A 13,070-nucleotide genomic window follows, 5' to 3' on the forward strand; every position below is an offset into this window, starting at 1 on the left:
TGCGACAAATACAATGCGGAATTCAAACGTATTTTCAGTTGACGCTTTGATAAATATGCCCCTCTATAGGGAACTAGCTTAAAGAGTTTAAAAATGCTGAATGTAAACTTTCTTAAAAGTATATTGTTAAGACTATTATTTTGGAACTAGCATTCAGTGATACTAAAGATTAACACAGTTGCAACATCTCTACCACAAGCAACCCAGTTGTGGCAGATAGGACACTGGAGGACACATGACGAACAATGTCAGGAGATCACTATAGAATTTTCCTTAAAAGTAACAATAAAACATATATGCACAAATGTAAATAATCTGTTAGAATGGCTACATTTACTAAAAAATAATTTACTGGTGTCATAGCAAATGTATTATAATTATAAAATAACAAGTACAAATACAATAGTTCCAGAATATATTGACAAAGCTGCATGAAAAGCTCTGTCAATTTTAGATATCATGTAATCTATTAAAAATTTTGCCTTTGAGAAAACATGACAATACCTTGCGTGCTAAATATTTACTTTGGAATTAACACATACATTTGACTTGTGTCCATTTTCTTCCATTGTTTGCCAATTTATTGATGCAGGAAAATTTTCTTCAGGGTCATTGGCGTCTATCAGAATTAATTTACTACCATCGGGAACCATGCCAGATGCTTTACCAACTGTACAAGCTGTTTGAACATTGTCACCTAGAAAATAAACAAAAACAAAAAATAAAAATATGGAGAACTAGTGATATCTGTCCAGACCTATCAACTCTGAAAAATATTTCCTACAATGCATAAATTAACATACCTGATGATGTCACACACAGAGCAGTCTCTATGCTGAATTTACTCCCTTATTTATGAGATTATATTCTGGTAAATGCAAAGCATTATTAAGTTCATTATCAAGTTCACCTTCATATTATGTTTTATAATGGTCAATCATAGCAGGTAATGGATGCATATTTTGCACCCAGCTTACATTTGCAACATCTAAGGTATTGACTAATGGAATGTAAATCAGGTGCGACACACAATTTGATTACTATACTTCATTTCACAGGGAGAAAATCCTTGACCTCATTGTGATCTAGAGCAGGGATGGTCAAATGGTGGTCCATGGGCTATATGTGGCCAACTACCCTAGTTTTTTCTGCTCACAGGAAAAATCAGAGCTAAGAAGGTGTGCCATTATTCATGTGGCCCTAGGAAGCATCTGAATAAAAAAAAAATGTTGTGATTACTTCTGGTGGGTGGGCAAACAAGATGACAATAATTCAACAGAGTCTTTTGGAGGGGAAAACAGTAGATAGCAGGTTATCTGCAGACTTACCTAAATCTGGCCTGTGCCAATGCATAGTTTTAGGATGTTATTATTTGCATTTTTAATAGCTGTACATTTATATGAATGCCTTAAGGCTTCTAAAATATTGATCTGTGGCCATTACATGTAAGGAAGTAAGCTATCACTGATCTAGAGTATAGACATCAAATAATAGGTCATATTATTTCATAGTGTGACGACTACTCTGCCACTCTAGCTCTGAAACGTGTATTGAGTGGCCTTGTGCAATCATATATTTTGTCATCAATGCTTCCATCACTGGCAGTGAGCTCTGGCGGAAAGGTCCCCTGCCTCGGAACATTGTCCATCCATGGCTTATTAATATTCACTGTTTCATTTTATGTTCATACCTCAATTCTTATTAAAGTGATTGTAAAGTTGCGCAACTGTTAAACCGGCGTTTGCTTGCTTTTGAAAAATAAATAGTACTTTCATTCATGAATTATTTTATTCAACCATTACATTACAGGGAGTGCAGAATTATTAGGCAAGTTGTATTTTTGAGGATTAATTTTATTATTGAACAACAACGATGTTCTCAATGAACCCAAAAAACTCATTAATATCAAAGCTGAATAGTTTTGGAAGTAGTTTTTAGTTTGTTTTTAGTTATAGCTATTTTAGGGGGATATCTGTGTGTGCAGGTGACTATTACTGTGCATAATTATTAGGCAACTTAACAAAAAACAAATATATACCCATTTCAATTATTTATTTTTACCAGTGAAACCAATATAACATCTCAACATTCACAAATATACATTTCTGACATTCAAAAAAACAAAAAAAACAAATCAGTGACCAATATAGCCACCTTTCTTTGCAAGGACACTCAAAAGCCTGCCATCCATGGATTCTGTCAGTGTTTTGATCTGTTCACCATCAACATTGTGTGCAGCAGCAACCACAGCCTCCCAGACACTGTTCAGAGAGGTGTACTGTTTTCCCTCCTTGTAAATCTCACATTTGATGATGGACCACAGGTTCTCAATGGGGTTCAGATCAGGTGAACAAGGAGGCCATGTCATTAGATTTTCTTCTTTTATACCCTTTCTTGCCAGCCACGCTGTGGAGTACTTGGACGCGTGTGATGGAGCATTGTCCTGCATGAAAATCATGTTTTTCTTGAAGGATGCAGACTTCTTCCTGTACCACTGCTTGAAGAAGGTGTCTTCCAGAAACTGGCAGTAGGACTGGGAGTTGAGCTTGACTCCATCCTCAACCCGAAAAGGCCCCACAAGCTCATCTTTGATGATACCAGCCCAAACCAGTACTCCACCTCCACCTTGCTGGCGTCTGAGTCGGACTGGAGCTCTCTGCCCTTTACCAATCCAGCCACGGGCCCATCCATCTGGCCCATCAAGACTCACTCTCATTTCATCAGTCCATAAAACCTTAGAAAAATCAGTCTTGAGATATTTCTTGGCCCAGTCTTGACGTTTCAGCTTGTGTGTCTTGTTCAGTGGTGGTCGTCTTTCAGCCTTTCTTACCTTGGCCATGTCTCTGAGTATTGCACACCTTGTGCTTTTGGGCACTCCAGTGATGTTGCAGCTCTGAAATATGGCCAAACTGGTGGCAGGTGGCATCTTGGCAGCTGCACGCTTGACTTTTCTCAGTTCATGGGCAGTTATTTTGCGCCTTGGTTTTTCCACACGCTTCTTGCGACCCTGTTGACTATTTTGAATGAAACGCTTGATTGTTCGATGATCACGCTTCAGAAGCTTTGTAATTTTAAGAGTGCTGCATCCCTCTGCAAGATATCTCACTATTTTTGACTTTTCTGAGCCTGTCAAGTCCTTCTTTTGACCCATTTTGCCAAAGGAAAGGAAGTTGCCTAATAATTATGCACACCTGATATAGGGTGTTGATGTCATTAGACCACACCCCTTCTCATTACAGAGATGCACATCACCTAATATGCTTCATTGGTAGTAGGCTTTCGAGCCTATACAGCTTGGAGTAAGACAACATGCATAAAGAGGATGATGTGGTCAAAATACTAATTTGCCTAATAATTCTGCACTCCCTGTAAAGTTATTACTGTTTCAACTTTGGATTCCTATGGTCCTGTATTCCACCCGGCTCCATGTAATTTTTTTCAGTGACGTTTTTTTTTTCCATCTAGTTTAAATCCTGGCCATTAGGTGACCAGGGCTTTACAAATACTAAGTGTAGCGCCCTATGGCTAACCCCTATGCTCCTTTACAAGCGATCTTCCCCAAGATCACTAATAGGTTAAAAACTAAAATCAGTTAGAAGTAGTGCAGGAGCGCTAAAAAAAGCTCTAAGGGTTATATGGAATAATGAGATGAAATACAAGATTTTTTAAATGGAAATCACATATATATGTGGTATTTTGTTTTATTATATAAAAATATATATGTATACACCCTTACATTTAGGGACGTCTCCCTTATACAGTACAATATAGCTTCAAAACGTGTTTATAATAAAAACATAATAAAAGCAGTATCAATCATTTTTAGAAATTGCATATATATAACGAATCTTTAAAAATATTTCTTGTAGGTCTCAGATTAAGAACGGTCAACTGTTTAAAATAACAAGTATATAACACTGTAATTTTAGATTATTCCACCTTAACCCCTTAAGGACCAGCGACGTACCCTGTATGTCGCTGGCCTTTTTTTGGGACTTGATTGTTTTATAACGCTGTCTTTCCACCAGCATTGAGACTGCTCTATTCCACAAAGCCTGCTCTAGGGAGGGCATTAATAGGGTGTTCTTGCTAGACTTGTGCTATTTTGTCCTGAAAAACCCCTTAACGACCAGTGACATACAGGGTACATTGTGGTCATTAAGGGGTTAAAACAGATCTTTAGACTTTTTGTAAAAAACTTCCAGTGCTCTAAATTGGAGCGTTTCAATGTATCATATGATTAGCGGATCAGATATAATTAAAGTACATAGTTTCCTCTAGGAATCAAATGCCCATATTTTGTGCAGATATAAAGTCAGTAAGAGGTTTTAATTTAGCTTACCGGATCTTCTGGCACTGCCTGATTGTTAGATCTTTTTCTTACCGGTTTATTTATGCAGCTGTTTTTATCGATGTCTCTCTTACTTGTTTTGAATTTTGATGTTCCGCGGTTTCAGAGAAAAGGTCTGCTCTGATGGCAGATGGTCGAAGGTAAAATCCTGAGTGTAAGAGGCTGGAATCTCTCTGCTAGGTAGCGTCTTTGCTTTGAGAGTCTCGGTGATGTGATGCACGCTGTCAGCGTGTATGCCAGCAATATAGCTGATGAAAGAAGCAAACAAACGGCCGTTCGTTACCAATTAGTTCCCCTGTACTCGTTTTTCATCCGAGATCATGCAGGGTGCTTTTGGGTCACTTCTCCAGACTTTTAGGATTGGTGCTGTTGTAGATAAAAACGTCAACGCGTTTCACCAGCAGGCTTTATCAAGACGTATATCTTTGTGTGCTTTTCCCATTTTTTTAAATAGCCCTCTTTTCCTTCCTATTGGTTGCTTGATTCTTCAGTCTGATCTGTGATTATTTAAGGTGGAATTGTAGATAGTCTCTCATATTTTATTTAAGGTGGAATTTCAAGATATATTAGTAAGTATTTTTAGATATTTAGTGACAATTTTCTAAGTTTGTATATACAGAGACCTTTTCTTATTAGTAATTGATAGAATCTTTAATGACATTTTGTGTAAATTTTTTATAAGGAAATTGTTTATAATGATGGGTCACAATTTTAACTCAAAATAAATCTTTTGTGTCTACATCTCTATATTTAACAACATAAATACGTTCATATATACCTTCATCTGAAACATAGTTCATATCTATAAAAGAAAAACAATAGTATATATATATATATATATATATATATGATTTGTAATGTATTGTGTTAAATTAGTAGGTCTTATTATATATAGATTGGACATTTCTATATAATCCTAGAGATTCTTATGTGATTCTAGTGTGTTTATTGAATCAGACACGGGGAGATTTTAAATTTAGAATTTTCTCCTGATGGATGGAGGGTCTGCATGAACCTGGGGGTTCATATGTGGCTTAAGTTTATTTATTAAGTGAGAAACGGGGAGATATCTAATTCGGAATTCAATCCTGATGGATGGAGGGTCTGCATATTGTAGATTAATTCCGCTTCCTTTCTTAAAAGTTTTTCTTCAAAATTACCCCCTCTCCATTCTGGTTTCATTTTCTTAATACCCCAGAATAAAAAATCTTTTAGGTTATTTTCATGTACTTCTCTAAAGTGGGTGTAAAGATGAGTTTCTAGGTTTCCCCTATCTATACATGAGAGATGTTCCCTTATACGCTCCCTTAGGGTCCTGGTGGTCTCTCCTATATATTGCATCTGGCATGAGCATTGTATAATATAAATTACGCCTTTGTCTTGGCATCGAATGGTTTCTTTTATAAGGTTTATTTTGCCGTTTTTACTTGATTTGATTTTTTTACATTTACTGCTATATCTGCTGGATCTGCAGCCAAAACATGGAAAAAAGCCTTCTCTGCAGCCTTACCTAAATCTGGCCTGTGTCAATGCATAGTTTTAGGATGTTATTATTTGCATTTTTAATAGCTGTACATTTATATGAATGCCTTAAGGCTTCTAAAATATTGATCTGTGGCCATTACATGTAAGGAAGTAAGCTATCACTGATCTAGAGTATAGACATCAAATAATAGGTCATATTATTTCATAGTGTGACGACTACTCTGCCACTCTAGCTCTGAAACGTGTATTGAGTGGCCATGTGCAATCATATGTTTTGTCATCAATGCTTCCATCACTGGCAGTGAGCTCTGGCGGACAGGTCTCCTGCCTCAGAACATTGTCCATCCATGGCTTATTAATATTCACTGTTTCATTTTATGTTCATACCTCAATTCTTATTAAAGTGATTGTAAAGTTGTGAAACTGTCAAACCGGTATTTGCTTGCTATTGAAAATGAAATAGTACTTTCATTCATGAATTATTTAATTCAACCATTACATTAAAGTTATTACTGTTTCAACTTTGGATTCCTATGGTCCTGTATTCCACCCGGCTCCATGTAATTTTTTTCAGTGATGTTTTTTTTTCCATCTAGTTTAAATCCTGGCCATTAGGTGACCAGGACTTTATCTAATCAGCCCCCTTCATCTATAGTGCATGCGCAAGTGATTTCACATTCTTCCAAACTAAATGCGAGCCTAGATGCTAACATAGGGACCGATCTCTACGATAATCATATCTTAGAGCAGGAAGTAAACACTGGGAGGAGCGAGGCACAGTAACACAGACTTTTTATTTCATTCATATATCAGATTTAGAAAGAACTATAAACGAAAAAACTTAGCTACTTTCCTCATAAATGGATAAGGTACATATATAGTCAACCAAAAAGTGGCAACTTTACAATTACTTTAATATTATCCAGATAAACACATTGAGCCACATAAATATTAGCACTGTTGTGCATTAACAATGGTTAAGTGCAATTAACAGTTCCTATGGAAGTCACAATTGCGCAATCCTGTTTTAAAGTTATGAAGTTGTTTGCAATTTTGGTGACAAACAAGACAGCGCAAGTGTAACTTAGAATCAAACATTTAAAAAATATATCACTACAAACTATTTGTAGATTTTGGGTTCTTGATATGACTTTTCCTACTGATCCCCTTAGCTGTACAAGATATTACGTACTCAGCACTTATACATATATATCTATGAACCTAAACATATTTAAATGTGTGCCATGTCCACTGTATACAGCCTATACAATAGTGATGGATAGAGTTTTAATCAATTTATATCTTGTATTTAAATAAACCTCCACATTGTCTCCTGTGGCCATTTCAGATAACTTTTCGGAAACCTATAGTAAAAAAGGGCTTTCAGCGAAGATCCAAAAATGCAATTGAACATGCGGGATATAGCCGAAAACATTCTATTGTCATCAAGTCTTATTGAAGAATAAAAATACAATTGAAGGCCCGACGACAGATTGTGATTGATACCATGGTGTCTAAAAAATTCAATGTTGTTTATTATATTGTAACTGTGCATATATTTAACAAAATGTGGTTTGAACTATATTTTTATCGTTTTTATCAGCTCATAAAACATCTAATAGTGTGTGATAAGTCAAAGGACATATGCTGCATGCATTTAACATTGCACAAGCAGTTGCTTGTGTAATGCCACCCCTTGTTCAGTTGCGGTCTTGAGCAGGGGTTGTCAATCATATCGATCAGATCAGGATGATTTCACTTCGCCAAAGTTTAGAAATATTAAGCAGCAGAAGTCTTAAATGCTACATAAATAGCGTTTCAGGCAAGCCTAAATAGCTGGAGCCCAGAAGCTACTTTTGCAGCTTGATAAATGGGGCTCTAAATAGGATGTTTGAAAGAAGACAACATTGATGCTTTAGAAGGTATAGGCTTTTAATTACATAAATCGAAAAATCCTGCAAAAAACAGAATTAATAGTTTAATATGATGGAATGGAATACCTTTGGTAATGCAAAGTGCAAAGTATTCACAGTGTGAAATCAAGAAAAGCAGTTAGGATACAATGTGAATAGGATCAAAGATAACATACCACCAACTGTGCAACTAAAATTGAGAGGCCTTTTTAATGATTTTTATGCAAATACTTTTTGAATATTTGTCAATTTAAAAATGTTATTTATAAAACACTTAATTTAAAGTTTTATAAATTTAGACACAAGCCACCGATCTCCATAAAAACAAAATCTCAAAATGTATATATTTAACCATCTTGTCCACACATTTTCCGCAAATCAGCGCTTTTTTATACCGGTCAAGCCAACATCAGCACTTTTTTATACCCCAGATTTTTATCCCTGCCAAGCCAACAACATCATCACTTTTTTATACCTCAGTTTTTTATGCCTGACAAACCAACAACATCATCACTTTTTTATACCTCAGTTTTTTATGCCTGACAAACCAACAACATCATCACTTTTTTCTACCTCAGTTTTTTACGCCTGACAAGCCAACAACATCAACACTTTTTTCTACCTCAGTTTTTATGCCTGCCAAGCCAACAACATCAGCACTTTTTTATACCTCAGTTTTTTATGCCTGCCAAGCCAACAACATCATCACTTTTTTATACCTCAGTTTTTTATGCCTGACAAACCAACAACATCATCACTTTTTTATACCTCAGTTTTTTATGCCTGACAAGCCAACAACATCATCACTTTTTTATACCTCAGTTTTTTATGCCTGACAAACCAACAACATCATCACTTTTTTATACCTCAGTTTTTTATGCCTGACAAACCAACAACATCATCACTTTTTTATACCTCAGTTTTTTATGCCTGACAAGCCAACAACATCAGCACTTTTTTCTATCTCAGTTTTTATGCCTGCCAAGCCAACAACATCAGCACTTTTTTCTACCTCAGTTTTTATGCCTGCCAAGCCAACAACATTTTTCTTTATAAAAATTTCAGGCAAACTTAGGCCTAGATTTGGAGTTTGGCGGTAGCCGTGAAAACCAGCGTTAGAGGCTCCTAACGCTGGTTTTAGGCTACCTCCGGTATTTGGAGTCACTTTTTTCTACCTCAGTTTTTATGCCTGCCAAGCCAACAACATCAGCACTTTTTTATACCTCAGTTTTTTATGCCTGCCAAGCAACAACATCATCACTTTTTTATACCTCAGTTTTTTATGCCTGACAAACCAACAACATCATCACTTTTTTATACCTCAGTTTTTTATGCCTGACAAGCCAACAACATCATCACTTTTTTATACCTCAGTTTTTTATGCCTGACAAACCAACAACATCATCACTTTTTTATACCTCAGTTTTTTATGCCTGACAAACCAACAACATCATCACTTTTTTATACCTCAGTTTTTTATGCCTGACAAGCCAACAACATCAGCACTTTTTTCTATCTCAGTTTTTATGCCTGCCAAGCCAACAACATCAGCACTTTTTTCTACCTCAGTTTTTATGCCTGCCAAGCCAACAACATTTTTCTTTATAAAAATTTCAGGCAAACTTAGGCCTAGATTTGGAGTTTGGCGGTAGCCGTGAAAACCAGCGTTAGAGGCTCCTAACGCTGGTTTTAGGCTACCTCCGGTATTTGGAGTCACTCAAAAAAGGGTCTAACGCTCACTTTTCAGCCGCGACTTTTCCATACCGCAGATCCCCTTACGTAAATTGCGTATCCTATCTTTTCAATGGGATTTTTCTAACTCCGGTATTTAGAGTCATGTAGAAATCTAACGACAAAACTCCAGCCGCAGAAAAAAGTCAGTAGTTAAGAGCTTTCTGGGCTAACGCCGGTTCATATCAGATTGAGCTTGCATTCTATTGGCTGATCGGAACAGCCAATAGAATGCGAGCTCAATCTGATTGGCTGATTGGATCAGCCAATTGGATTGAACTTGATTCTGATTGGCTGATTCCATCAGCCAATCAGAATATTCCTACCTTAATTCCGATTGGCTGATAGAATCCTATCAGCCAATCGGAATTCGAGGGACGCCATCTTGGATGACGTCCCTTAAAGGAACCGTCATTCTTCAGTTGGACGTCGCCGGATGAAGATGGGTCCGCGGTGGAGTTCTTCAGGATGGAGCCGGTCCTCATCGGATGAAGATAGAAGATGCCGCTTGGAAGATGATGGTTGCCGGTCCGGATCTACTCTTCTTCCCGGATAGGATGAAGACTTTGGAGCCTCTTCTGGACCTCTTCAGCCGCCGGAAGATGGATGTCTAGCCCCCGCTTGGGTTGGATGAAGATTTTGGAGCCAGGACGGATCGGTGAACCTGGTATGGTGAAGACAAGGTAGGATGATCTTCAGGGGCTTAGTGTTAGGTTTATTTAAGGGGGGTTTGGGTTAGATTAGGGGTATGTGGGTGGTGGGTTGTAATGTTGGGGGGGGGTATTGTATGTTTTTTTTTACAGGCAAAAGAGCTGAACTTCTTGGGGCATGCCCCGCAAAGGGCCCTGTTCAGGGCTGGTAAGGTAAAAGAGCTTTGAACTTTAGTAATTTAGAATAGGGTAGGGCATTTTTTATTTTGGGGGGCTTTGTTATTTTATTAGGGGGCTTAGAGTAGGTGTAATTAGTTTAAAATTGTTGTAAGATTTTCCTTATGTTTGTAAATATTTTTTTTTTTTTTGTAACTTAGTTCTTTTTTATTTTTTGTACTTTAGTTAGTTTATTTCATTGTAGTTATTTGTAGATATTGTATTTAATTAATGTATTGATAGTGTAGTGTTAGGTTTAATTGTAGGTAATTGTAGATATTTTATTTAATTAATTTAATGATAGTGTAGTGTTAGGTTTAATTGTAACTTAGGTTAGGATTTATTTTATAGGTAATTTTGTTATTATTTTAACTAGGTAACTATTAAATAGTTATTAACTATTTAATAGCTATTGTACCTGGTTAAAATAATTACAAAGTTACCTGTAAAATAAATATTAATCCTAAAATAGCTATAATATAATTATAATTTATAGTGTAGCTATATTAGGATTTATTTTACAGGTAAGTATTTAGCTTTAAATAGGAATAATTTGGGGGGCGGAGCCTGGACGAGCAAGAGAATGGACATGTTTAACTAGAGCTCCTGAAATGAAAGCTGACTTTAAGGTTTTAAAATCACATTAAAGGCTGGATTTATAAATAATCTGAGCACAAGAATCAAGGGGAACACAAAAGCACCCAGATAGACTTTTAAACCTAAACTGAGATACGATACTGCTGCCCGTTGTAGGCCGCGGCCCATCTAGCGTGGGAGATCGCCGGGCCGGATACGCTTACACTCAGTGAGATAACTAACCCCAAGACCGGCGCACAAGACTACCCCGTACCAGGAGGACCTATCTTGCAGATGTGGCTGTACACTTGGCAACCCACCTGACCAAAGGATCCCATAGCACCGTCCTACCGGTAATAGCTGCTTGGCCTGAAACACCCGATGTCAGAGCCCGGTAAGTGCCCGCTGCTTACAAAATTGGGCAATCTCCTGAACGGGTGGGTCTTCAGTGGGCTCCAAAGGCGACCGACTCATACAAAAAGTTTGGCACAGAAAAAGTAGCCGCTCCCGGCCAAGAACATGACGGACCTCTACACGGTCCTACTGATCCACCTAGAGGAATTTGAGTACATGATGAGTACTCGATTTGATCGCCTACAATCTCACCTGGAAGAACTACATGCGGAGGTGGGCTCCGGTGCAACTCCTCGAGCACAGTGCACCGACTTGCCAGTTATCAAGTCCCAACCTCCGGTTGTTTCAGACCCTAGGGCCAGTGCCTACCTGCACATCCCAGCGGAGCCTCTGAGCCGATCTTACCCGAGGGTGCTGAAAGATCATAATCCTGCCTTGCTGGATGTGCTGACATATTTCTATGAGCTTGCAGATGGAGTACACTACCCTTCCAGGAGGACACCTTTTTTATACAGCCTGTGTTTGAATTGCAGCTGTTTTGCCAAGCATACTCCTGCCCGGTCTAATCTGAGCCCTGGAGACACTGACCGCACTACTATTAGAGTTGGAGTTGGGTGACTGATTTATTGTGGCAGTGCGTGCCCAATGCTTTAGCATCTAACCAGGTTCTTACATACTCCAATTCAAGAACGCCTGTACTGTAACTGTAGAAGTGTGGAGTATGTAATTTCTGGAGCACTCGCTGATTTCTGCCAGATGACTTTCCCCTGTAACTGCAGTATAACATGACGACTAGGTGGTCTGAATTTGCAGTCTCAGTGTTAAGACCGTCTTGCTGCATGAACTCAGCTATGTTAAAGTACTTTAATTCAATGGAAATGTGAGACTTTCTTTTTCTAAGTACCTATTTGACTACTCCTGCAAGTTATACCCTATTTCCCTTTTTTCCTGGTTAAAAATGTTTTGCCTTGAATTTTTTATGTTAAGAGGGCGATTGATGTGTGGTGTGCATTCCCTTCTGACCTCACAACTATTCCCTTGTATGCTGGTACACTCTTAGCTCACTCATATGTTTGTTTGTGCATTCAGCTTCCTGGGGAATATAGATCCAGTGTCTTATACAGAGTGTGGCCACCATTCAGTATGTATGAATCTATGGGTTTGTTTCATGCCTCACCATTGCTGTTAATGAGCTTATCTATACTGAACAGTAGATATGTAAGAGCTTAGTTATGTGAACTATTGCTGTTTTGCTGTCCATAATATCTACTCCTTCTCCTGACAACAGATGTACACCTGACGCACATTATTAGTGTGCTCCTGCCATGCCTATAGTAACATATTTAGACCTCATTGCCCACGCTATACTGTCTAGCCTTAGATGCCAAGTTTGCATTCTTACTTAGTTCTCTCTTGGGTAATTAGCGGCCTGTTGCCATATCTACACTTCAGATGTGTTGAAGCCTGTCATTAAACCTGTAAACTGACAACCCTATATTCTCTATCTCCTTCCAAAGATTTAGAAGCCCCTATACTGAATAATTCCAGGCCCAGGCTCCCGAGTGTTATAGCACTCTGCTGACAACGCATAGTTGTCTATAGTTATAGGTATCAATTGGGAGACCTATCTTAGATGTTATACACATGTGTGGAATAAGTTCTTATATATATTACCTTTCTTGTCACTTTTTGCATGATAATTAGGGCCCATACAGGTATAAACGCTTAGTATCAATGTTTTATGGATAGTCAGGATGACAGCCTACATATTCTATCTTTATATTGCCATGTATG

The 13,070-nt window shown here is 37.8% G+C and overlaps 1 protein-coding gene across 1 annotated transcript in view; it reads right to left on the reverse strand.

Moving 5' to 3' along the window:
- LOC128643893 (probable cation-transporting ATPase 13A5) overlaps positions 1-11,260 on the reverse strand; it is a 33,351-nt gene extending 22,091 nt beyond the window's left edge. Inside the window, exons 1-2 of the mRNA XM_053696664.1 lie at positions 11,197-11,260; positions 543-697 (exon numbers count right to left, since the gene is read on the reverse strand). Coding sequence (XP_053552639.1) covers positions 543-697; positions 11,197-11,260 — 219 coding nt within the window. The remainder of the gene's footprint in view (positions 1-542; positions 698-11,196) is intronic.
- Between the last annotated feature and the right edge of the window lie 1,810 nt (positions 11,261-13,070).

Source organism: Bombina bombina, unplaced genomic scaffold, assembly GCF_027579735.1.
Source record: "Bombina bombina isolate aBomBom1 unplaced genomic scaffold, aBomBom1.pri scaffold_830, whole genome shotgun sequence".
NCBI classification, from domain to species: Eukaryota; Metazoa; Chordata; class Amphibia; order Anura; family Bombinatoridae; genus Bombina; species Bombina bombina.